The sequence below is a fragment of the Bipolaris zeicola genome (assembly GCF_000523435.1).
Source record: "Bipolaris zeicola 26-R-13 unplaced genomic scaffold scaffold_145, whole genome shotgun sequence".
NCBI classification, from domain to species: domain Eukaryota; kingdom Fungi; phylum Ascomycota; class Dothideomycetes; order Pleosporales; family Pleosporaceae; genus Bipolaris; species Bipolaris zeicola.
In genome coordinates this window covers 17301-41860 of record NW_006912194.1, presented here as the reverse complement: position 1 = coordinate 41860, position 24560 = coordinate 17301, and the positions used below count along the sequence as shown (strand labels likewise).

Genomic DNA, 24560 nt, shown 5'->3' with positions numbered 1-24560 from the left:
CAGATAGCGAGTATAGGTCCGGACTGCCCAGAGCCCACAACTATCGCAGGTGCAGCTGCACTTTGCCCAACCCATGATGTTTCCACCATGCATACACATCTCGTCCATGCAACTAGTCCATTCGTTTCTGCCACGGTGATCGGTGTGGATGACTCTGGCAAGTCTACTCACGTGCCAGGAGCAGACGTTGATGGTAGTTGGACTACGACATGGGGCGTAGTGGTGAGCTTCATGGGAATGCATGCTGGGCTGGTCGATGAGCTGAACATGGCGATCTGATAGCCGGTATTGCAGCATCGACAGTGCTCTTGATCGGGATTTGGTGGTGACGGGTTCAGGTAGCCGTGTATTGCACGTCGTGCACAGGGTGAAAGGATATTCTGCCAACGGCGTGGGTCTAGGCGGATCATACTGTTAAGCCGTGGTGCTGTGAGCTTGAGTGCCAGCAAAGCGTCCAGTGGCAGCAGATCGCAAATATCTAGAATGAGCTCCGTGGGCAGGTTATGGAAGGATGTGGCATCCGAAGACATGGTGATGCGCATATGCGGACGTGATGGAGGGTCTGAGTAGGTTTATTGTGTCTCTTTGACAAAGAAAAGGCATGGAAATCAGGAGGAGCATTTTGCTGAGCGAGATCAAAGAGGTCGTCCTCCGGGCCATTGCCTCTGTTCCATTCATGTGCGCCAGTGACGTCTGCGAGATTGTGAAAGGGAATCTGACAGCAAATCGAGCTGTTGTGCCAAAGGCTGGCGTGGTAAGGCCTTGATTGTTCCATTGCTTTGCTTGATGTGGCCTTGATCCATTTGGCGCACGGGCGGTGAGGTTGCACGAGACAAGGCGTGACGGCTTGAGGGGGCTATGTATACGGGCGTTTGGTAAGAGAGGAAGGGAGTGTGACTGGTGTCATGGGTGACGGTTGAGACAAACGGGTTGTGGCAAGCGCGTGGGGCATGACGTTGGAGAGGGGCAGCGGCGACCCAAAAGCAAACATTTGGCCAAGACGACGATGATGTGGAAGGAGCGATGGCGGTGATGGGCGAGAGGGCAGTCACGACTGTGATAAAGTAGCAAAGGGAAGATAGACTTTGGAGAGGAGGAGAGGCGGGACAGGGGCAGAAGGAAGCATGCATGGTGAAGCACGGATTCCCGTGGCCCAAACGTGTGTTGCTAGATTCGAGAATACTTCTTAGTGGTGGTAGCGTAACGGCAGGGCAGGTAGGCGAGCTACAAAAGCTGGGGTAGGCGGCAGCGCATATCTAGCCGAACAAAGCAAAAATGCTTCGTATTGCGGCATTTGTGTGTAGTGGACATGGAGTGTTGTGTACTGTGGATGTGCCCAATACATATGAAGAGTAATAATCCGTGTGTGTACTATTCAAGCACACAGTGGAGCGCATCCACACAGCCAAATTGCCGGCACCATGTTCCGACAATGGTCGCTCATCGCATGCCGACGTCCTGTTCTCACATGCAGAAGTGGGCGTGCAGTGCATGGCGAAGCGCTCTAAGCGCGGACTGGAAGCCCTTTGCGGCAACAGGGCCGGCGGCAGCAGGGCAGCTGGGCAGCCGGGCAGCCATGTCGTGATGGGCCATGGCCATGGACGATGGGTGGACGACGGGCGGGCGGCGGGCTCGATGGGTGGGAGTGCAGAGCAGTCAGCCACAAGTTGATATTTTCGCATTCGCCTGTCGTTGCCGGGTGCTTATTGGAGAGCCTGGCACGCTGCTCATCCCATGCCCCGCATCGTGCAGCTCAAGCCCGTTCGTTCGCAGTCGGCCACATAGATAGATGGCGATGGGGTCAGATGCATGGCCCGACACGGCACCCGCTCATCCTCGCCATGGCCCTCGTCGGGCTTCTGCCACACTCGGGGCACTCGGTGCTTGTCGACATTCCAGAGCGTCAGCAAAACAGGCATGTGCTGGTGGGCGGGCGGGCAGCTCCGTCGTCTGATGATGGACCGAACAACGGTTCGCTAGGCGGGCTGCCAGCCTAAGCCAGTATGGATGTAGTAGTAGTAGTAGTAGTAGTGGTGGTGGTAGTAGCCAAGTAGGTACTAAGCATGTACATGTACCTCCGGCCCATCCATCCATACACACACTGTACATACTCCACTACATATGTATGCATGTCCCGCAGCAGCCCGCCATGGACGTCATGCACTCATGCGTCCGCCCACGCCGTCGCTGGACGAGAGAGAGCCCCGACAGGCTGCATCGAGGCCGCCGCTGGGCCAAGTGCAAGTGCAAAGGCGGCATGGGATGGCATGCCTCGACGACGGCCTGCTAACTGACTGCAGGTGCTGAGGCCCGTGTCTCGAGGCCGAGATGAATAAAGTGGATAGCTCTTCGCTCGGCCTGCTTAGCGCGAGTAGTCGAGCGTCCCCAGCATCCCCTTTCGACATAATCCTCACCCAGGCCCGCGATATCTCCCGAGTCCCTCCTGACCCCTACCCACCCGCTCCCAGCTGTCCTTCACTCGCTGACTTCACCTTGCCCTCAGCTTAGTGGACAGCTGTCGCTCCTTTTGTCGCCTTCACCGTGAGTATGAGAGCCCACGACCCCTAGTCTCCCCACTAGGGCCTCCCCCTCAGTCTCCAAAACATGTGCCCTCTCCACCAAAATTTTCCGTTGCCCGCCTCGACTTGATTTCCCGCCCCCCCCTCGTGTCGCCCCAAACCCGACGACGCCAGTCCCGCCATCTTCTCCTCCCGAGTCGACGCCAATTGCTTCCTGTGCCTGTTTTTTCTGCTACAAGCACACCTGCTCACCTGCTCCCTCACAGATCTCCTAGCCACTCCACCGGCTCGGCGCTGCTACTACTACTATCTCGAATCTTCCCTATCTGGCCACGATTATTCCCGCAACCACCATGTCCTACTACAACGACGCGTCGTGGAACGCACCAGCTCCTGGTCGACAGCCCTCGTGGGAGCAACCTCCCCCGCCCTCGCGATCAGGTACTACACCAATGCGCCCCGCCCGTCACAGTGCACCCATTCACCCAGATGTAGGCACTAGCTCCACCGTCAACAGCGAAGTCGCCAATGCCTACGCTTCTCAGTTCGAGGGTACGTTGCAAGTCCCATGTCTTGCGCCAGTGTCGTCTGTCAGTGCCATGTTTGGCGCCCAATGCAACAATCATGGCACTGACAAGGCCTTTGGTACACACTTGTAGTACGGTTACACTGACACCATCACAGAGATCGACCGTGCCATTGAGAACCTCGCTAAAAGCGGCAAGCCCTTTGGTCCTGGCTTCCCTCCCACGCCCATGGGCGCTGCCCGCCGTGAGTCCATGCCCATGATGGGAGGCGGTCCTCGTCCATACCCAGACTATGGTACGCATTCCCACATACAAATGTACACACACACCACATCACGCACGCATACTAACACACCACACCACAGACCAGCAGCGCATGGGCGGTCCTCAGCGCCACCACTCAGTCAGCGAGTACGACGGTTCCCGCTCCCACTCGGCTTCCAATGTACAGGGCTTCTACCAGAACCAGCGCTATGCGCCCAGACCCAACGATGCGGACCAGATGGCACAGGCGAAGCGACGGATGGCGGCCCAGCGAGAGCGTGAGCTGCGCAACTATCACCAGGAGCAGCAATATCACAGAAGTAAGGACTCGGAATCTGGGCAACAATAGAAGCAGGACAGACAGTTGACTTAGGGTAATACAGACGTTTCGGGCTCAGGCTCCAAGTCGGACCGCTCCATGAGCCCCAATGCCATGAATGAAGACGAGCGCCGCGAACTCATCGCCCGCCAGCACCGTGCTTTGTATGGCGAGACCTCCACTCTGTACAACAACAACCCAACCTCGAGCCAGGACGTTCGCGTTCAGACTTCGAGTGCCGGACGCGGGCCGTCTCCCCTCGCTTTTGACCCTTTCGGTATGCAGGCCCAGAACGCTGCGGGCGAGGGCTCCGTTCAGATGCCGCCCCGGGACAAGGATGCGGCCAGTAGCGCCCAGGACGCCCGTGCCAACAGCACCTCGTCCCCCTCGACTACACAGGCCCCCGCATTCAATCTGTTCGATGCCCAGCAGGCCAACCGTACCTCCAACTCGTCGCCTGGCGGCTCACCACCCGTGCCAGGACAAAAGGCCAACGGTTCCGGCGTCGCCCCCATCGGCACCCGTCCCCAGAACCAGAACCTTCAGCAGCCTGCCGGTGCTGCCATGGGCAAGCGTACAAACTCGCCTCTGCCGTCGCCTCTGGGCTACAACTCGTACAATGCTAGCGAGCAGAACAACGCAGCTGCTACAACATCTGCTTCTATGAATCCCTCTTCGACTGTTACGGACAAGGGAGTTGGTATTTGGAACAATGGCCCCTGGAGCAACACGCCCACGCAGGGCGTGCAGGCATCGGTCTGGGGCTAGAAAATGGAGTTTTGTTTAGGGAGATACAATGCACATCCGGAGTTACTGCATTTCAGGTGTCTCAGGCATACCAAGTCGGTCTTTGAAGTACTAGCTTGGGCGGAGCAGGTCAATGGGAAGGTCGGCGAATATTTCGTGTGGGTTCGAGGTGCACCATGCGCATGCCTCTGCACTTGTTGGGGTCTTGCTGGAGATGATATACCTTTTCACGAGTGGGTACAGGTGTTTGTTGCCAGGGTTCACGGATTGGCATTGGTTCATGGGGGACTTGCGGGAGTTTTGTCAAAGGTTATCTTGCTGTTATCGGTTGCTAGCTTTTCGGATCGGGTCAAGAGCCTCTACACCAACGAGCGACAGCCACGACGCTGCCTCGATCATCTTGGGAGGCTATGAGGGCTGGTACATTTAACGGAACTGCGTAATGGGAAAAAAGTGGTTTGGGAAACGACTTGTTTTTTTTTTCTGTGAGCTATAATACATTAGATTTGGCTCTGGAAGTTGCTATTTCCAAGATACAGCCACCGGTCCGGGCAAATGGCTGTAACGGGATATGAGGAAGCGAACACAACACGTGACCCTTGCTAGCGTAGTCGCAAGCGAGATCAGGGTTAGCGCGCCGCGGCAACCCCAGCTCCAGAATCGTGGCCTTTGGGTTCTGTTTGAGTGACTATCGCCTATAGCCTCCCACGACCTTTCCATCACCCACTTTCTGTCCATCTCGCACCGGTTGCCGTTCAAATCGCCCATCATGGTCAGTCACCCCCCTCGCGAGCGCACCCGAAGCCATTGGACAATGGAGAAGCAGCACATTGCTTGCAGTACAGGAGCATGCGACAGGCGTAGACGATAAGGTGTTGCAAGTGAGGGTTGAAAGGGCAATTGTGCTATTTTACCTTTCAGCAACCTACGCCTGCTTCTTCGCTCTCCTGGAAATGCAAGCATTGCCTTCTACAAGACGTTCACATGCCGACCAACCAGCCAAACCTCAGCATACCCCAACATGTTCACTAACTGGAATAACAGTCTGCCCCCCGCGCCACCTCACCGAACGCGGCCTCTTCAGGCTCAACAACCGCACGCCCTGCGTCGCCAAAGCCCCCAGGTGGTCCTGCGACCGTCATGCGAAGGAAGGCAGCCGCCGACCGTGCTGAGAAGACCGCCAACCTGCGACCGAGCAGCACAAGGGCTGCTGGTGCCGGCGGCAGCTCAAGCACCATGCTGAGTAAGTACCCACTTGACTGGCCGCTGGACGCGAAGAAACGACATTGGACAATACTTCAATCTCAACTTCACGTCTACAGTGGGAGATGCTGGACCAAGAGGAAACGTCACTCTTCAACTCTGCTAACGTACTTGTTCAGGGCTGTACACCGATGAGTCCCCCGGGCTGAAGGTCGACCCTGTTGTCGTCATGACACTGTCCGTTGTCTTCATCTTCAGCGTTGTCGCTCTCCACGGTATGCAATCTCACATTCATATGCCTTTGTAGAGTCCACGTCTGATCATCAGCAGTTATCGCCAAGGTTATGCGCCGATTCTCCGCATAAGCAAGCGTATTGAATTACTACTTCTCTTACCCTTTACAAATTTTCCGTTCCAGGTGGCCGCTGCCCAGTGGTAACCTTTGCAAGATTCCCCTCGATGTGCGGTTAGCCGTGTCCGATTCTCCATGACTGTGTTTGGACAAGAGGCGGAGCTATAGGGCGCATGAAACAATTGGAAAAGCACTATTTCTCATGATATCACTGCGACTACTAGGGGCGAGCACGATGGTGGGGAGCACGGGTAATCAGGAAACTGCTCGTTTTGCTTGGTGTATAATAGGTTTTCGCATAGGAATGAGGAGTTTTGTTTGCTATTTGTGTTTCCCCCTTTTGAGTGACTTGTATGAGTAACGGCAGCAGGCGACTTGCATCTCAAAATATGCCACTGATCGGATTTTGTCTATTTACGAAGGAAATATGTACATCGTCCATTATTGGAGGTCTACTTTTGGTTATCTTAGGCATCATGAGATCGTCGTCTGTGCGTGACCTTGCTGGACCAAGTCCGGCTTGGTTCCTACAATGCCGCACGCAAAATAATACAAAGGGTATTGTCGCAGTCGTCCAACCAAGGCCTACACTATCCGGCTTGCCCTATCAACTTCAATCTTGAACTCCTTCTTTTTGCCAATGACCAAGTGCGGTCGTCGGGCGCCATTTGCTCCAGAGCTCGTGTACGTTTCTTCTTGGGGGAAACTTGGACTCCGTTCCCCAACCCATACTTCCGCCTCGTGGCCGCGGTAAATATGGGTGGGGCGAAAGTGCTCATCGGCCGTCAACATGACGGGCGCATTGGGCAGGGGACTTTCTGATTGCCGGAGCTCTCCCCCAGACGACGAGCGGCGATGGTCAGGCACAGTTCGCTTGCTGCCACTGCGTGAGGGCATGTCGTTCATCAAGTACGACTCTGAGATGTTGTCTTGGTTTTTCCGCGGCATGGTACGGCGAGGCGGCAGAACAGAGCTTGCGCTCGAGCCTGTCGTTACGTGCTGGCTCGCCGAGCGATGCGAACTGCTATGGTTATAGTGCTTGTAGCTCTCGACGTACTCGCTGTCGAAGGGCTTGAGGAACGGACCCAGACCCGTGATGGTGCAACTCATGATGGCGTAGCCCATTTGCCACTGCGTGGCCACGAGGTAGTCGAACGTGTATGACCCGGCTATGCGGTCACGCAGAAGGTACAGCCGGACAGCTGCGATTGCGATGACGGGGAGACGCGCGCTGAATGCGAATACGACCAGGGCTTTTGCGCAGCGTCGCATGTGCAGGAAGTGGACTAATAGGACTGCCAGGGCGAAGATGAAGAATTCGGTTACCATGTCGAGAATGCCGATTGAGAGCCATTTGGGCCACTTGTACCAACACAGTCAGTCATTCTGTTTTTGAGTGAAGGAGATGGAGGAACTACATACCCGGTTGTTGCAGTTGGTGTGGTTTAGAATTGTCTGTGTTGGGTTACACGGCACCGAGACCAGGACGACAGATATTATGGTCCATATGCAAGATAAAGCCACGGTCGCCCATACTGCGATGCGATGCGAGCCTCCGGGCGATATCCGTAGGTGGAGGAAGAGAATGGATAGTTTGGAGGCCAGGATCACAAAGACGTACAGGAGCTGACTTGCAAAACCTTCCTATTCAGACTGTTAGACGTTGCTTCTGTGGAGCCCCAGTGCAGCACATCCTGGTGCGGATCCAGCACGATTCTGGAAATTTGGGGGGCCCAACTTACTTTGCCCAGTTGCTCGCGTTGCGGTAACGGTATTTTGTCCTGAGATGCGCCCAAGCCCAGAGTAACGAGGTGCAAGATAATGCCCGTCTGCACGGTGTCAAGCACCGTTGCTGCCGCAAACCACCAGTCTAAAAAAAAGCGAATTTTCAGTACGTGCGACATATGAAGAATTTGGAGGCAACAGGACGAAGTACTCACCATCTGATCTCCACTCTTTTAATCTCCATCGCAGCCAAACGCGGATCAATGAGCAGCACCAGACAAAAGCCAACACGGAAGCGCCCGTCACGACAATCAGGCCGCGCTTGTCATTGGCGGTGATGACATAGGGCGGAGGAACAACATCTCCCGCCATGAAGAGCAGAGGCAGAGGAGATGAGGCGACAGCGAAGGTGAAAAGAGGCCATAGGATAGCCGTTATGGGGACGTGACGCGACAGCAAAGGGATGCCTGGGAACTCTATAACTGCCCTTTTGCTGACAGCCGAGAGATCTCACAAAACCCCTCCAGGGCAACGATGGCAGTGCTCACCACACACCACACTAGCCTAGCGACATGTCCCGTGGGTCAACGCCCCCCACCCACCCCTGGCTCCCTCGTTGTCCTTCCGCCTTGCGAAGTGAGGCCCGGTCCCTCGTCGCTTATTACACCATTGGATCCAATTGTCATCCCGTGGCCTCGCCGGCTCTGCAAGCACGAAGCGAGCCAAATGCTAAATACGCCACAAGCCGTCTCCTAACTTAAAGCAGGCTTCTGAGCGGGCGGCCGAGCGGTACAGTGGTGACGAATTGCACATGATCGGAAACCTACCACGCCCGTGGATCTGGCCCGCCGCTGATGGTGCGGTTGAGCAAAGAAAACGCCATACATATTCAGCCGCGGTTAAGGGAATGGCAGGTGGATACGAGAGGGAACATTCAAAGAAGCAAAGAAACCGGAGGATCGACGTCAACGTATCGCGGTTCTGCTAGCCCACTGCAGATCGCCTTTTTCGTCCAAAGAAAATTTCCCAAATGTCACTTTTGTGCCGTGTCTTGGTTCGGCCGATTTCTCTTCAAACTCCCTGTAATCTGCCATGGAGACCGTCTTTTTTTCCGCCTCGTACTCACTTACACTTACTCGATCCCACCCCGGTAAACATGACCGCCGCCGCCTTTTTGCTTATCAAATTTCTATTTGCCTCTCCTGCATATTTGTAGCGCTAAGCATCGCAACCCCCCCGGATGAGGAAGCGGCCCGCGTGGTAGCATGGTTTGCCAATAAAACGGACCGACTTGCCCTCGAACCATTCATCACCCTGCGCGCATGACAGCTCCGTCGCGGGGTTCCTGTTGGCTGGCCGGGCGCTCTTCTCCTTTGCGCCAATGCTCAACGTGCGGCCGGTCCTCCCTTGTCGGCACATATGCATACCAAGATGGCTCTTACGGCATTGGATTCGAGGGCATTTCAGCCTAGCGGGCCCCACGCCCAGTGCTGTAGGAGCGGCAGAGAGACAAGCCACCGTTTTGACGAAGCGAAGGGCCTAGGTCTCAGCAACCAGCCAGCCCGTTTGTCAAACTAATGCGCTATCCAATTTGCCAGAACGTTTAGATCTCTTTTTTTCCTTTTACCTCTACCTACTAACAACGTTTCGCGTGAATTTTCTATTTTCCCGAGTCCCAGTCTCTCGGGTTTTCCTCCTCGGAATTCCTTTTTTTTCACTGGCCTTTGTTTGTTTTTGGCCAAATTTTTCCTCATATTTACATTACCTTGTTTAAAAGGCCTCGTTTTGGTCCCTTGGCGCTGCCGCTGGGAAACCCCGTGTGCCAAAACCGCTAGTCATGGCTGCTTACCAGAGCCAACCGCTCGGTGGCATGAACAAGCAGAATGCGCTCGAGTCGCGAGCCCATCGCCCTGGCTTTGCGGATGATGGCGAGAGCGAGGATTATCATGATTCCCTGAGGGGATACACGAGGGCGGACCAGGCAGACATGTTGCGCATGGGCAAGGTGCAGGAGTTGAAGAGGAATTATCGGCCGCTGTCTGCACTGGCTTTTACGGTCATCTTGCAGGGTACATGGGAGGTTCTCCTGACGTGAGTGACTATATGTGAGCGCTTTTAAGGACACGAGTTTGACAGCAGCAGTGCCACCTCTCAAGGTTTGATTGATGGAGGCCCAGCTGGCCTGATCTGGAGCTTCGTATGGACCTGGTTCGGCTTCAGCACCGTCATGTTGTCGCTGGCCGAGATGGCATCCATGGCGCCGACAGCTGGTGGACAGTACCATTGGGTTTCGGAATTCTCGCCTCCAAGCGTGCAAAAGCCATTTAGCTACTTCATCGGATGGATGTCGACTCTATCATGGCAAGCTGGTACCGCGTCCGGACCGTTTCTCGTGGGAACACTGATTCAGTCCTCGGCCATTGTCATGTATCCAGATTACTCTCCTACCAACTGGCAAGGAACGCTCATGGTCATCGCCGTCACCCTCTTGGTCTGGGTACTGAACATTTGGGGCTCAAAGTTCATGCCCATCTTCCAGAACATTATGTTGGTCATCCACGTGTTTGGTTTCCTAGCCATTATCATTGTCTTCTGGGTCTTGTCGCCACGAGCAACGGCCGAAGTGACATTTACACACTTTACTAACGGTGGCGGCTGGAGTTCCACTGGCCTGGCACTCATGGTAGGCCAACTATCAGCCATCTACGCTTGTATCTGTACGTTTAGCTCCAAGGTTATACCTTTTGTGACAACACTAACGTTAAGCTACAGGCTCCGACTCTGCAGCCCACATGGCCGAAGAAATCAAGGACGCAGGTAAAACCGTTCCCCGCGCCATGATCGGCGCCTACATCATGAACGGCGCCCTCGGTGTCGTCTTCCTCATCAGCTACATGTTCATGATCACCGACGTCCAAGCTGCCCTCGACGACGCAACCGGCTACCCACACATGTGGGTTTTCGCCCAAGCCGTCTCCACCGGCGGCGTCATCGCCCTCAACGCCATCCCCACCGTCCTCATCTTCGCCGGAACCCTAACCTACAACCTCTCCACATCCCGCCAGACCTGGGCTTTCGCTCGAGACCGCGGTCTCCCCTTTAGCAGCTGGATCGGCCATGTAGACCCCAAGCTCCAGGTCCCTGCAAATGCGGTGACGGTTACGTGTGCTCTTACGATTATTCTGAGTTTTATTAACATCGGCTCGGATGTTGCCTTCAATGCTAGTGAGTCAACCCCCTTCTTCTTTTCCTATCGAAAAGCTATGCTAACAAGGGTACCCCAGTCATCTCCCTCAATGTCGTCGCCCTGATGATAACTTACATGTTCTCCATCGGCGCCGTTCTCTACCGCCGCATCATGCACCCAGAACTTCTGCCCACATGCCGCTGGTCCCTCGGCAAATGGGGTGTCCCCGTCAACATCGGCGGCTTCCTGTATTCCACTCACGCCTTCTTCTGGTGCTTCTGGCCTGAAGCTACGCCTGTGGAGGCCGAATCGTTTAACTGGGCTGTTGTCATGTTTGCAGCTGTTGCGTTGTTTAGTGGAGTCGATTATGCGGTTCGCGCAAGGAAACAGTACAAGGGGCCTGTTGTCCTGGTGGAAGGGTTTAAGGGAGAGTGACTCTTGGGTGGATGGGGGAGCGAGGAGGACGGAGATGATGAAGATGATGAAGATGAAGAGTAAATAGGTTGCGTGGTAATTTCAGAGGTATATATTTTCGTATAATTGTGGTTTCTGTAAGAGGAAACGCGAACTAGTCAGTTCCAAAAAAGCTTTGTTTTTATCTGTTGAAGTTGTGATAAGATATGGATGGTGCCTGTGTCTATGTGGTTACGTGACGTATCTACATTCACATAGGAAAGCTTTGTACTGGGCCAACGCCATGAAATCTCGGGGTGGCCCGAGAAACAAGCGGTTAATTCGGTACCAAAAGATCAATGTCTAACGGCATCTAGCTAATCGTTGACATCGTTGAAGAGCATAGCCCACATTGGATACCTTGGCAGAAGGTGATGTCTGGTATAGTCTCATCCGCAAAGTGGGGCATCTGATAAAAATTTGCATCGGCAGACTCTCGGATCTGATAAGATGCCACTCCGGTCACCAATCACGTCTTCTACTCTCAAGTCCATGGTGGTAGTGGATCGTCCGTGGAGACTACAAGCCACCGGCGCGCTGTACACTGCTCGTCTTTCCCGATGTCGGTGTAGCGTCTCACATGTTGCGTTGGTAGCAATAAGTAGCAGACAGTCCGCCTTGTCATCCCTAATCTAATCAGATCATCTCCCACCCCTCTGCTCACAGCCTCGTTTTTGCTTACCCCCACGACGCTTCCGTTATCAGATCAAAGATCTCTTCACAATGAGGCTCACAGAAACCCTGAGCAGCGTTAGCTCATCGGGCCCTCATCGGGTTCTCGTTGTGGGCTGCGCTTACGGCGGCATCTCAGCCGTCCTCAACCTTCTCGAATACTCACAGGGCCGCGCACGGCAAAGCGTGTACCCAGGCCCGGACTTCAAGGGCGTACGGAGTAGACGAGGAGTCGAGATTACAGTTATCGATGAGCGTGATGGATATTGTGCGTTTTGCCCCCCCCCCCCCCCCTCTTCTAGCCGAGGCTTGACTTGTGTGCAATTGGACCCCGCTATCAAATCCAATCCCCCCACCATCACCCTCCTTACCACTCCTAAAGAGCATAACTAATGCTTGAGTCTCTTCACAGTCCACTCTGTTGGCTCACCGCTTGCCCACGTGACGCCGAAATATACGGCGTATATGTGGAAGAGGTTCAGCCATTTGAATGAGTTGAAGCAGCCGAACCTACATTTCAAGCATGGAAGCGTTAAGAATGTCAACCCTGAAGCCAAGGTTGTCGCATGGTGCGATCGTAATGGTCAGGTGCAACTGCAGGCATATGACTACCTTGTCATGGCTACAGGGCTGAAGAGGCCGTTCCCCGCTGTGCCAAAGTCTGGGACCTTTGAGGAGTATCAAAGAGATGGAAGGGCGTTTATTGAGAAGATTACCGGTGGTGATCCGTCAAAGTATGAGGGAAGAAGGGTAGTCGTCATTGGCGCTGGCGCTGTCGGAATCGAGTTCGCTGCTGAGATCAAGACCAACTACCCGCAAATTGCCGTCACATTGGTACATTCGCGGAGTGAAGTTCTCTCATCAGAGCCCCTGCCTGCAGAAGTCAAGGAGCGCGCAAGAATTCTTCTCGAGGAAGAGGGTGTTGCTCTGCGTCTCGGTAGCCGGGCTACCATCACTGAGATGCCAAACGGCCAGTACACCGTCACACTGGCAAACAACGAAACAATCACCGCAGACTTTGTCATTGACTCGACAAAGAAGGGCACACCTACCACCGACGTCTTACCTGCGGAATGTCTAAATGCCGACAAGGAAGTCATGGTGCACCAATCGTTAATGTTCAAAGACACAATCGCAAACGCATCCTCGCACTTTGGCGTCGGTGACGTGATTGCGTGGACCGGCATCAAGCGCGCAGGCAGCGCAACAGTCATGGGCCAAGCCGCCGCTCAAAACATTTACTCCGCCATCCTCAACTCCGAACTGGACCCCTCATCCGAGCGATACGGGACGGCGGAGCTGCCCGCTTGGGACGCAGTCATTGGTCTGGCTGTCGGCAAGCAGTGTCTGACGTACGACCCAACGAACGGCATCAAGTACGGTGTCGAGGTTATGAAGGGTTACTTTGGCGATGATTTGGGATGGGCGGCTAATTTGAAGTATCTGGGCCTTACGGATGTGGTGGAGAGGGTGGATAGCCCCGTTGAAGCGACGAAGATGGCGGAGGTGGGGATTAAGCCTGTGAGTGCGCAGGCGTAGGTATGCACTGATGGGATGAGATGTGATAATATACGGGATTTTACCTTTCTAGCGCAGGAAGATGTTTACATGTAGTGAGAGAGCTGTCCAAGATGGCTCTGATTGTTATGATGAGAGAAGACAATGACAACAACAACAATGACAATAATAACACACTGAGAGTGAAGAGACAGACTCGTTGGGACGCCTACTCAAGGCCAATGGGGTGCTGAGAGAGGTCCCTGCATCCGCGTGGTGAGAGTGCATTGTTGGGAACATACGAGGCTTGGACGGCTGATGCGAATCTATCGCGAGAGACACGAGACGACACGCAACGTGACTTACAAACAGAATGCGCTAAGGCGATACGAGTGGAGCCCGCTAAACCATATGCCGATGCCGTTGCTGCACGTTGACTGACGTGCATGATCCATCTTACCAACACCGCCTTTTATCCCATCGCAACCAGACGCGAGCGAAGACAAACAACCCCGGAGATCCAGGAATCCAGAAAGTGTGGAGAGTCCGGATTATCCTCAAAACCGGGGGAGTGAATGCCGCGCCGTTATTCGTCCCGTTTGCCAATTTCCCGTCAAAGCCGGTGTTCCGTCCAGGAAAGGGGGGCCGCGGTGGCTCATCCATTCACTCGTCCCCCTTTAAACTCTTGTAATTCCATCGCTTTTCGCCTTTTGTTACCCTCGTCGCATTGTCGTCCTCGTGGGCTACTTTTTTTTTTCCCTAAGAGATGCGGGGGAAGTAAGAAAAAAACGTTCGCATGCGTTGGAGTCGTGTGAACATGTCATGCGGCGTCCCACGCGACAAGCCATGCATCCCACTACTTGCAACATTTCTGCGTGTTGGAACCGCAACTCCCGCATTGCGAGCAGGCGTTCTAGAAGCGGTTGCTGGGATGTTCCACTTATTTTGAAAACGGATTGCTGCTCACATGGTGGCCGATGCGTCTCCGTGGCTTGTCCTAGTAACTCAACTAGGCTGCCAGAATGATATGTATCCTGTCCCGAGGTCTCCATTTATGTCTCCATCACTTGCGCACTGTCTTCGCCTCCCCCCCCCCATTACGCACTGTTTTGATCTCCCACGGTCTTTGCTGTAAGGCTGACACTGGGCACTATCAATCGCATACTCGACACTGCTTCGACTTAGTGAACGCACACTTTGACCGAGTCAGGACACCCTGGCTGCGCATACACCATGTTTCCCAGTGTAAAGGACCGAGCACGACAATTGTTTGGGGAGGCCGCCGTTCCCGACACTCCACCTCCACCTCCAGTCGCAACTGGTAGGAGAGGCGCGCCGATAAGGGCGACAGCAGCAGCAACAGCCAAGTCGACCCCAGAACCAAAAGCACAACCAAAAACACCCGCGAGACCCTCGAGAGCCGACCCCAAGTCAAAGAAGAGTGCGCCGCCACCGCCGGTCGAAGAGACACCAAAACCTATAGGGTCATGGCCGAGCCCGTTTGAACAATTCAAGGCGAGAGCGGCGCCACCACCAGCGAAAGTGACGCCGCCAACGCCATCAAAAACTACGTCCAAGTCAGCGAAATCTGCTTCCGTAGTATCGAAGTCAGTCAAGTCTTCCAAGGAAAAGACCGAAAAGTCTTCAAAACCAAGCGACAAGAAATCGCGCTCAAAAAGCCCTCCAACCACCAAAGTCGCACCCACCCCCAAAAAGGCTCCCGAACCCAAAATCATCGCAAAGAAGAAAGTCGAATCAAAACCCGCCCCCGAACCCAAAAAACCTGCCACTCGCCCCAGTCTCTTCTCCCGTGCCACCACATCCTCGACCTCGCGCCCAAAAATCCAACGCTCCTCCTCCTCTTCCTCCCTCGACTCAAGCTCCGAAGAAGAAAGCAGTTCCTCCGACGAAGACTCGGAAGACGAAGACGACCTCCGTGCAGCCTGCATGCGCGAAGTCTCCAAAATCGGCGCTCTCAAGGGTAAAAACCTCGCTATCCAGCTCCGCCAGCGCTCCGAGGGCGGCTGGTACGCTGCTCTCAAAGATGTCGGCGCCGACAAGTACCTCAAGATGTGGATGAATCGCGATAAGACGTTTGAGACGCAGGAGGAGGCGCTTGAGGCGTATCTTGTGTTTGTGAAGAAGATGGGGGCTGATGTTAAGCTTTTTGGGCCGTTGAGTCCTAAAGTTGGGGGCAGGGGGAGGGGTTTCTTTTCTTAGGTTCTGAGATTGGACCTGATGAAGTTGGGGGTTTGGTGGAGGAGGAGCGTGTGTAACACCACCACCCCCCCTTTTTTTCTATTCTTCTCTTTCTTTACTTTTGTTTCTTGGATCCCCTCCGATAGGTCTCTCTCTCTATCTCTCTTTTTCTTTCACGAGGCGCGCTTTTTCTGGGACTGGATTTGTCGTGCGAGTACTCCGCTTGCTCGTAGTCCCTTCTTTCTCTTTTTTTATCATTGTAATATGTACGGTGTAAGATTATGTACGATTAGGAGATTTGCATGTTTTTTTTTCTTCTTCTTCAAGCCGTTTGGGGCTTACTGGCGCTGGGGGGGAATCTGGAATGAGGAACTTTTAATGATCTTGCGCTGGCTGGCTGGATATATACCCCACTCTGGATTGTTTTATGCGCAAGGTTGTTATCAAGGCGTTGGGGTTTAGGACTCGACCGATGAAGTTATGCTGGATACTTGGGCTTAATGGTAATAACTTCTTTTCTTCTTCTCTAACCTGCTTGTCTATCGAGATCAGAGACATTTGGATTTTTTCGGATCTTCCAGATTTAGCTATTTATTGAGGGTTACTGCGTTGAAATATGCGCTTTAGTTACAAATGGCATGCTACTTTTTCTGAAGATCAAACGTATCCAAACGAATCATTTGGTGGAGTGGCGGGGCTGGCCCTGCATCATCTATCCTAGCGACATGGCACGTCATGTTTTCGTATACGACGCCCCATCTTTTATGAAAATAATACGTATCATCTCAAAAATAGCAAAGGGCTGTTCTCGAAGCGCGTTTTTCGCGAGTTGTCTGTTATACGTAGCAAATTGCATCGCATACGCCGCGATACTACATCATTAATTTATAGACACCAACATACACTAGAGCTAAATATGCAAACTTCACAACGCACTGGTGCGCAAGATACAGCACTTGATAGAAATAAATCAATACATTAGTTCTACCTGACGCATATTGTATATTGAGTTGATGCGACGCCTAGTTACTGTAGTCGGAAGTGTCACCTACGCCAATTCAAATCATTATGACGACATGACATGCAACATCTTGGTGAACCATATGTTGAACAAAACCCCATAGTTTGAGGAATTCTTCGCAATCCAAGTAAACAAAACTCCTTGACGTATTCAATATATTGAACTACATACACCATGGACACAATCAAGAAAGCAATCGGCAGCGCCTTCGACCCTAACACCGACATTCCAGACCTGAGCGGAAAGGTAAGCTCTCATCCCCCAAAAGAATACCCAGGTCCTAATTGAAGACTAGGTTTATGTCGTAACAGGCGGCTCCGCTGGCATCGGCTATGGCATCGTTGCCCATCTCCTCCAACACAACCCTGCCAAAATCTATCTCCTCTCGAATAAAGAAGACCACGCCGACGAGGCCCAAGAGGCGCTCAAGGAATGGGGTGATGTCAGCAAGGTTGAGTGGCGCAAGTGCAACCTTGAAGACTTGAAGCAGGTGGACGAGGTGGCTAAGTCGCTGGCAAAAGAGCTGGACAGGCTTGATGCATTGGTTTGCAATGCTGGTCTCGGTGTTGGTGTGTACAACGAAACGCGCGATGGCCTGGACAGCCACATGCAGGTCAACGTCTTCTCACAAGCCCATCTCACACTCGTGCTCTTGCCCATTTTACAAAAGACGTCAGATTCGCGCATCGTGCACCAGTCGTCCGACCTCCACCGTGGTGCAGACTCGAGCATGAAGTTTGAATCAATTGATGAGATCAACCAGGATATCGGTGCCACGAAGCTCTACAACCGAACAAAACTGGCCCAGATTCTCTTTCTTCGCGAACTCTATTCCCACATCAAGGCGGGCGACTTTGGAGAGGTTACGAACAGTTTGGGTCTGCCGTGGATCAATGCAACACACCCCGGTGGTGTCTTGACGGATCAACAGAATCAAGCCATTGAAGCGTATGGCACGCTTGGTAAGGTCGGCGTGAATGCTGTGCGACCATTCATGAAGGACCCAGTGGCCGAAGGCTGTCGGCCTGCCCTGTTTGCAGCAGCATCGCCAGACATTGTCAAAGATCAAATCCAGGTGAGTCATACAAACTTAGATGGAGTATCGTGCTAATAGTTCTAGAACTCATACATTGTTCCCGATAAGAAGGTACAGGCGCCATCTAACCAGGCCCTGGATGAGAAGCTGCAGGCAAACGTGTGGAAGTTGACAAAGGAGGTGTTGGAGTCAAAGCTTGGAAGTTTGCCGTATCAAATGAAGGTTTAAGGTGTCCATACAGGGTAGTTCTGTAGTAAAAGTATCGGACCGACCCTACGATAGAATACCACACCAAATAATGTAGTATAATTTCAGATTGCATCTTGAAGCATGAGTGGTCTTAACGGTTTGTTGAGTCACAGTAGACTTCGTTGCTAAACCCTACGCGTCAGCGATCTACATTTTGCTCTGATAGGCACGCAAAGCGTGTACAGCGTCTGTCTTAAGTTACTACGTGTTGGTGCATTTCCCGTGTTGTAGTCGCGCATGTAGTCCGCATTTGTGCAAAGGGCGTGTTATCTCGGTCTTTTACCCCACTGCCAACGTCATGTCTCCAAGTGGGGTTACTCAGATGCTTCCAAACAACGATACCAACAATAAGATGCGCGAAGTATAAATATCGCTGAACCGCATTGCTGATAATCATCAACACGACTCATCATCTTTTTCCAAGTCATACTCAACTATTCTAGTATACCGATTCGACTACTATTTCGTCCCTTTACAAGTCATCCAGCGCGACTATTCAACATGGCCAAACTCACAGACTTCAAGCTCCTTTCATTCGACGTCTATGGCACGCTCATAGACTGGGAAAGTGGAGCTTTGATCGGACTTGAGCCCCATTTGAAGAGATCCGGCAAAGAAGACATTGACCGTAAGCAACTCTTGAAAACCATGCACGAGATCGAGGCTCGCGTCGAGAGGGAACAAGGCCACCTCAAGTACTCCGAGGTACTTGCTAAAGTCCTCCCTGAGCTGTGCTCGACAGTCGGGCTGCAGAAGCCCAGCGAAGAAGAATGCACAAAGTTTGGCGCGAGCATTGGCGATTGGCCCGGATTCCCCGACATACCTTCTGCACTGGAGCGGCTCTCCAAGTTCTACAAGTTAGTCGTCTTATCCAACGTCGACCACGACTCGTTCAAGAGGGGCAATGCAAATGGTCTCAAGGGCTACAAATTCGACGCCGTATACACAGCCCAGGACATTGGATCTTACAAGCCTGATCCCCGGAACTTTGAATACATGCTTGCACATGTCAAGGAGGAGTTTGGCGTGGAGAAGCACGAGGTGCTGCAGACGGCGCAGTCGCAGTATCATGATCACCACCCCGCCAAGGATATGGGGATCAAGAGTTCGTGGATCTATCGACCTGGGGCTGTCATGGGGAACCGCGATGATCCGGTGTATACGTGGAAGTTTGACACGCTTGCGGATATGGCGGATGCGGTGGAGAAGGAATTTGCAGCGCTGGGACGATGAGTGTAAAAAAAAACGAGTAAATACACACGTAGTTTGGGTATGAGTTATTTTTTTTCACCGTTTCGAAGAAGAAAGAAACTAGAATGCATTTACATTGAGTCTAGTCTGACAAAGTATGTGAAGCTTTGCGTTCGTCCAAAGTTTATTTTGTCGGCGTCAAAACAATGGCCGCTCAGAGTAAGCCAAATTTTTGGTGGCTGGATTACTATACGCTAGTGTTGCGGGGTGCAGGCGGTCTAATACGATAGTCTTGTCCTCGCTGCCTGCATGCATATCGGTCACGCGCATATGTATATTCTACCGACGGAGATTGAACCCCTGATGCAGATTTCTAGTTCCCTTCGGGCTGGACGATGCATCGGTAGGAGAGAGAAAATAAAGACAAGTCCGGCTGAAGACAAGCATGGATGGCGCATCCGTGCCAATTCTTGCGCTGCCGTGGACCCATCCACAGTCCGCTGTGCCCTCGGTCTCTACTATAGCGAGATTTATGGGACCAATTGATTTTTCTTTCTTTCTTTCTTTCGGGAACAAGTTGTCTAGAACGAAAGACGGCACTGGTTCCCGGCAAGACTGAGCTTGACCTTGATATGTACTTGACTCGGGCATGATCCTAACGGGGCTTGGCAACGTCATACTGGCCGGCCCTATGCCTTTTCTCCACACTCAACACCAGATTTGCCCATCGCGCACCACCCACCGCCTCAACTAGCGCCAACAAACGCCATTCTGGCCGCAGATTATCCGCAGTAGCAGTTACTTTGAATCTGGAGCCCCGCAGTCTCTGCGCGACCTGCTCCCTGACACCCTGCAGCACACATCGGCAACCATGACGGACCGACTCCCTGGACCGTCTGCTGCGGTACCACCAGCAACGATACCGGAGCAAGAAAGCACTATAAAAGGTAGTCATTTCCCCCCGCGATGGTTCAAGAGGAGGCTCGCCATCATCATGATTTTCTCAAGTAGTACCGTGTTTCTCTTTTGGTACTTTGGTGCCTTCACCTATGCGAGGCCAACTTATCCTCCGGCCCTGCCACAGCCGGGAACGCCACAACGACCGAGTCCTCCAAACAAAGAGACACCAGACCAGTCTCTACTCATCAGCCTGCCCGGATATGGCAGCTTCCAAGGCACCAAGCTGTTGATGGATCTGAAGAAGACGGAGACTTTCAGCAGACCGGTAGATGCTTGGTTGAATGTCGAGTACTCTACGCAGCCGGTTGGACCAGGCCGATTCAAGCCAGTTACCTGGCCTGCGCCTTTTAATGGCACAAAAGATGCGACAGCGAATGGACCGGCTTGCTTCCAGAACATGTACAGCTCGCTGGGACAGTCTGAGGCTTGCCTCACCATCAATGTCTACCGACCATCTGGCGTCTCCATGGAAAAGAAGCTGCCATCTTTGGTCTACCTGCACGGTGGATCATTTGTTTCTGGCTCTCACCGCAGCTTCGATGGTGCTACGTTTGTTGAGAGAAGCACGGAGCCTCTCATGGTTGTCACAGTGCAGTATCGCCTTGGCGCACTAGGCACTCTCCCTGCAAAGTTCATGGAAGAAGAGGGTCTTTTGAACCTGGGGATCCGAGATCAAAAGATGGCGCTGGAGTTTTTGCAAAAATACATTGGCCACTTTGGAGGCGACAAGGACCAGATCACGCTTGGTGGACAGAGTGCTGGCGGCCACGCTGTTGGCATTCATCTCTTCCACAACTATGCTGAGGATGCTGGCAAGCCATTGTTCAGCAAGGCTGCCATTTCATCTGGTTCGCCGACTGCTCGTGCATTCCCAGGTATCGACTATCCGCTCTACCAACGCCAAGTTGCAGACTTTATGGATTATCTCAACTGTCCTGAATCACCTACCTCGGAAGCGCTTGCGTGCCTGGAGGCATCTGAAGTGGATGATATCCAGTTCATTTCCTCGTCAATCTACAATGCCCACAACTACAACATCACATGGCCCTGGCAGCCTGTTTCTCCAGGACCAATCTTCGAGAAGCGTGGCTCGACATCTGGCGAGGAAGGAACTTTCTTCAAGGTCCCTCTCCTCATCTCTTCTACTACCGACGAAGGAAAAGCTTTCGCACCACAGGACCTACGCACTGATGCCGAGTACCTTACCTTCTGGGAAACTCTGACCCCAGGCCTGAACGCCGAGGATCTTGCTGATCTGGAGCAATTGTACCCCAACACAAAGATTGCACCCGGCACACTGGGATACGTTTCCGACCAATTCGAGCGTCTCTCCGCTGCTTATGGAGACTACTCGTACATCTGCCCCGTCCAAGATACCGCCGTTGTCCTCTCCTCCGCCTCCGCACCTGTCTACAAGGCACGCTGGAACACACCCAACTTCTCGCCAACATACAGAGGCATACCTCATGCCAGCGACTCTCTCTACTTCAACGGCCAGCTCAACACACAATACCCGGAGATATCCGTGCTCTACAGCGCATACTGGGCGAGTTTCGTCGTCAGTGGCGATCCAAACACGCATCGTGTTGCCGACTCTGCGGTCTGGGAGAAGTACGAGGGTGCTGGAAGTAAGCAGTTGGTAGTTAGCCCTCCAGACCAAGGTGGCGCGTATATGGAGGATGAGGGAGTGGCAATTAGGTTGGAGCAGTGTAAATGGTGGAGGGACCCGGAGAGGGCGAAGAGGCTTAATAAGTAAGCTTGTCGTAGTGTAATGATAATTATCTGAATGAAAAACATTTTCGATCATCTTGATATGTGCTCTTAGATACTAGTCTAATCCATGTAAATGTATGGAGTTACGAGGTGAAATTGGTTCTGATATTAGTTTTATGTAATACAACCTACCTGTGTAATCTCACCTAGAACACCACGCTGATAAATCGAACCATAAGTTCGTTATTTTTAGGACGCACCGAGAATTACATATGCATGTACGTTATGTCATCCTCTACTGCCGGGGTTTGCGTCATCGGGAGGTTGCGCCTGCTGCTGCTGACTGTGCTCGTAACCATGTTTTGCTTGTAGTCCACATCCAACGTTAAATAGTGGAACGGACGTGTAAGGTAAGCGGGTGATGGTGGAAAGACGGCGAGTTGGATCGGCGTGTGTCGGGCATCAAGTGATACCGTGTGAGGCGGGAGATATGGAGTTTTCTAGAGTATGAGATTGGTTCAGGATGTTCGGGCTGCTAGAGGCTCATACGAATACTCGGTCATTGCTTTTGTGGCGGGTTGAGAGACACACCGCCATAGCTTCAAGTACGCCATCTTCTCTCGCTACCCACAGTCATCCATCCATAGATCACCAGAGACGTGCCTCGGCTCAAGCACATTGTTCAAAGCCGGACCGAGATTGTTGAAGAAAAGGCAGGTGGGCGTGATAGTATGTAGTGGAAGCGAGGCTAAGGTGAACGGCGTCGTCGCATAGCTTCTTGAGGCCTTCAGCCAAGGGCTCCAAGGTTGCATACACGATGGTATATCTTCTCAGTAGTCGACGGGGGTTTGACCTGAACAAGGCCGACGGAGCGAGGAAAACTAGTGCATGGCGATCAAAGATGCACAGGCGGCCGTGCGAGGTTGCGCAATGGAAGGATGTGCAAATAGGCGGGCGGGAGGCTGCAGACGCTTGAGAAGATGATGCATTTTACGGTTTGGAAGAAGGAGATATTCCGGCACCTAGACACTGCATATCTCTCCATCCCGATCACGTGTTCCTCGTGTTCCTGACGGGACAGCGGGCGGAGTAGCCCAAAGAGGCAGGACGAAACCGAGGACTATACCCAAAACGGTAATATATACTGGCCCGGGCGGGTTTCACCCGAAGCCTCATTACATCCTTACCATTGGCCCAATTTTGTTCCGAAGGCTCTCAGCGGGGCCTAATCCTCCCCCGTGCCTATGACAACCCACATGGGCTGTCCAACCCTCCACCCAAGCCACCATTCACAGACGCCGCTAGCCTGGCCAAACGTGAAACGCCATTTATTTTCCCTCCCTTCCCCTCCAAACTAGATTGTCCTTAGCATGCATATCTCAATGGCCATGTTTGGTGTTTCCACCACTCACGAAACAGCCCGTTGCACAACACCCTCTCATTCCACATTGTGACCCAGGGGCCCGCTTTTCTAGATTCCGTCAAAAGTCCTTGAATACAGACTAAAAATATATTACTATATATCTTATGCTTGGAATGCTGCTGGTTGTAGTTTGTTGCTCGTCCACCGCCCTCTCTCTCTCTCTTCACATCCCCATTCTTTTTTTCTCCCTCTTCTTGGTCCGACGCCTGGCTGTTCAAGATGCGTTACTCTCTTGTTGCTTCGCTGCTTTCTGCAGTCACTGCAGTCTACGGCTATGCCAACCCTATGGAATGCACGGGAATCTGCAACAACGCCCATGATCCCGCTCTGATTCGCCGTAAAGATGGTACCTATTTCCGTTTCTCGACTGGCGGCAAGATCGCCATCCATACCGCGCCCAAGATCACTGGTCCCTGGACCTACAAGGGTGCTGCCATTCCCGCGGGTTCGAAGATCAACTTGCCTGGCAAGGACGACCTATGGGTATGCTTGATTCCGCCGAAACACCGTCATCTCTCTCCCCCCCAGCTAACCCACTACCTTACAGGCCCCCGACGTAACCCTGGTCGGCGACACATACTACCTCTACTACAGCGTGTCCTCGTTCGGCAGCCAAAACTCAGCCATCGGCGTAGCAACCAGCAAAGACCTCAACACATGGACCGACCTCGGCGCCACGGGCATCCAGTCCAGCAGCGGCAAAAACTACAACGCCATCGACGGCGCCCTCTACTGGGACGGCTCCAAATTCGTCATGTCCTTCGGTTCCTTCTGGCAGGACCTCTTCAGCATCGGCATGACCAACCCGCCCCTCAAAACCAGCTCCTCAGCCGTCACAAACATTGCCTTCAAGCCCGAGGGTACCCACGCCCAGGAAGCCCCCTTTATCGCTCTCAACGGCAAATACCACTACCTCTTCTTCTCTGTCGGCAAGTGCTGCGGCTTCGATACGAACAGGCCCCCCCGGGGCGAGGAGTACAAGATCCAGGTCTGCAGGTCCACCAGCGCTACGGGCGGCTTTGTCGATAAGAACGGTGTCGACTGCACTCGCGGTGGCGGTACCACTGTGCTCGAGTCTCACGGCTGGGTCTACGGTCCCGGTGGTCAGGGTGTGTACTATGACCCCCAGATGGGTCCTGTACTTTACTACCACTACGTTGATACCCGTATTGGATACCAGGATGGCCAGAAGAAATTCGGTATCAACAAGATTGACTTTTCGAGTGGTTGGCCTGTGGTGTAGATGCTTGGCCTGCTGCGCTGAGTATTTACATATACTTGCTGACATCTTCTTCTTGCTTCG

The 24560-nt window shown here is 53.0% G+C and overlaps 13 protein-coding genes across 13 annotated transcripts; 9 read left to right on the top strand and 4 right to left on the bottom strand.

Moving 5' to 3' along the window:
• Nucleotides 1-167: 167 nt before the first annotated feature.
• Nucleotides 168-530, bottom strand: COCCADRAFT_7099 (uncharacterized protein; the record flags this gene model as incomplete). The annotated part of the gene is made up of 1 exon (XM_007716566.1): nucleotides 168-530. The coding sequence occupies one exon, from the start codon at nucleotides 528-530 to the stop codon at nucleotides 168-170; it is 363 nt and encodes a 120-aa protein (XP_007714756.1).
• Nucleotides 531-674: 144 nt separating this feature from the next.
• Nucleotides 675-1130, bottom strand: COCCADRAFT_28261 (uncharacterized protein; the record flags this gene model as incomplete). Its single annotated transcript, XM_007716572.1, has 1 exon — nucleotides 675-1130. The coding sequence occupies one exon, from the start codon at nucleotides 1128-1130 to the stop codon at nucleotides 675-677; it is 456 nt and encodes a 151-aa protein (XP_007714762.1).
• Nucleotides 1131-1186: 56 nt separating this feature from the next.
• COCCADRAFT_102569 (uncharacterized protein) lies at nucleotides 1187-1345 on the bottom strand (the record flags this gene model as incomplete). Its single annotated transcript, XM_007716582.1, has 1 exon — nucleotides 1187-1345. The coding sequence occupies one exon, from the start codon at nucleotides 1343-1345 to the stop codon at nucleotides 1187-1189; it is 159 nt and encodes a 52-aa protein (XP_007714772.1).
• Nucleotides 1346-1491: 146 nt separating this feature from the next.
• Nucleotides 1492-2290, top strand: COCCADRAFT_28260 (uncharacterized protein; the record flags this gene model as incomplete). Its single annotated transcript, XM_007716571.1, has 3 exons — nucleotides 1492-1655; nucleotides 1981-2050; nucleotides 2141-2290. The coding sequence occupies 3 exons, from the start codon at nucleotides 1492-1494 to the stop codon at nucleotides 2288-2290; spliced, it is 384 nt and encodes a 127-aa protein (XP_007714761.1).
• A 582-nt stretch (nucleotides 2291-2872) lies between these two features.
• Nucleotides 2873-5944, top strand: COCCADRAFT_7098 (uncharacterized protein; the record flags this gene model as incomplete). The annotated part of the gene is made up of 7 exons (XM_007716565.1): nucleotides 2873-3071; nucleotides 3204-3341; nucleotides 3412-3630; nucleotides 3694-4385; nucleotides 5421-5619; nucleotides 5759-5854; nucleotides 5910-5944. The coding sequence occupies 7 exons, from the start codon at nucleotides 2873-2875 to the stop codon at nucleotides 5942-5944; spliced, it is 1578 nt and encodes a 525-aa protein (XP_007714755.1).
• A 572-nt stretch (nucleotides 5945-6516) lies between these two features.
• On the bottom strand, nucleotides 6517-8028 carry COCCADRAFT_102591 (uncharacterized protein; the record flags this gene model as incomplete). The annotated part of the gene is made up of 4 exons (XM_007716581.1): nucleotides 6517-7293; nucleotides 7354-7575; nucleotides 7674-7801; nucleotides 7872-8028. The coding sequence occupies 4 exons, from the start codon at nucleotides 8026-8028 to the stop codon at nucleotides 6517-6519; spliced, it is 1284 nt and encodes a 427-aa protein (XP_007714771.1).
• Nucleotides 8029-9493: 1465 nt separating this feature from the next.
• COCCADRAFT_38905 (uncharacterized protein) lies at nucleotides 9494-11278 on the top strand (the record flags this gene model as incomplete). The annotated part of the gene is made up of 4 exons (XM_007716580.1): nucleotides 9494-9747; nucleotides 9799-10373; nucleotides 10429-10881; nucleotides 10941-11278. 4 exons carry the CDS (start codon nucleotides 9494-9496, stop codon nucleotides 11276-11278), a joined length of 1620 nt encoding a protein of 539 aa, XP_007714770.1.
• A 741-nt stretch (nucleotides 11279-12019) lies between these two features.
• COCCADRAFT_102567 (uncharacterized protein) lies at nucleotides 12020-13507 on the top strand (the record flags this gene model as incomplete). The annotated part of the gene is made up of 2 exons (XM_007716579.1): nucleotides 12020-12236; nucleotides 12381-13507. The coding sequence occupies 2 exons, from the start codon at nucleotides 12020-12022 to the stop codon at nucleotides 13505-13507; spliced, it is 1344 nt and encodes a 447-aa protein (XP_007714769.1).
• A 1191-nt stretch (nucleotides 13508-14698) lies between these two features.
• Nucleotides 14699-15685, top strand: COCCADRAFT_38903 (uncharacterized protein; the record flags this gene model as incomplete). The annotated part of the gene is made up of 1 exon (XM_007716578.1): nucleotides 14699-15685. One exon carries the CDS (start codon nucleotides 14699-14701, stop codon nucleotides 15683-15685), a length of 987 nt encoding a protein of 328 aa, XP_007714768.1.
• Nucleotides 15686-16859: 1174 nt separating this feature from the next.
• Nucleotides 16860-17949, top strand: COCCADRAFT_38902 (uncharacterized protein; the record flags this gene model as incomplete). The annotated part of the gene is made up of 3 exons (XM_007716577.1): nucleotides 16860-16931; nucleotides 16981-17760; nucleotides 17806-17949. 3 exons carry the CDS (start codon nucleotides 16860-16862, stop codon nucleotides 17947-17949), a joined length of 996 nt encoding a protein of 331 aa, XP_007714767.1.
• A 522-nt stretch (nucleotides 17950-18471) lies between these two features.
• On the top strand, nucleotides 18472-19203 carry COCCADRAFT_102568 (uncharacterized protein; the record flags this gene model as incomplete). Its single annotated transcript, XM_007716576.1, has 1 exon — nucleotides 18472-19203. One exon carries the CDS (start codon nucleotides 18472-18474, stop codon nucleotides 19201-19203), a length of 732 nt encoding a protein of 243 aa, XP_007714766.1.
• Nucleotides 19204-20155: 952 nt separating this feature from the next.
• On the top strand, nucleotides 20156-21877 carry COCCADRAFT_28251 (uncharacterized protein; the record flags this gene model as incomplete). The annotated part of the gene is made up of 1 exon (XM_007716570.1): nucleotides 20156-21877. One exon carries the CDS (start codon nucleotides 20156-20158, stop codon nucleotides 21875-21877), a length of 1722 nt encoding a protein of 573 aa, XP_007714760.1.
• A 1599-nt stretch (nucleotides 21878-23476) lies between these two features.
• On the top strand, nucleotides 23477-24500 carry COCCADRAFT_102612 (glycoside hydrolase family 43 protein; the record flags this gene model as incomplete). The annotated part of the gene is made up of 2 exons (XM_007716575.1): nucleotides 23477-23740; nucleotides 23805-24500. 2 exons carry the CDS (start codon nucleotides 23477-23479, stop codon nucleotides 24498-24500), a joined length of 960 nt encoding a protein of 319 aa, XP_007714765.1.
• Between the last annotated feature and the right edge of the window lie 60 nt (nucleotides 24501-24560).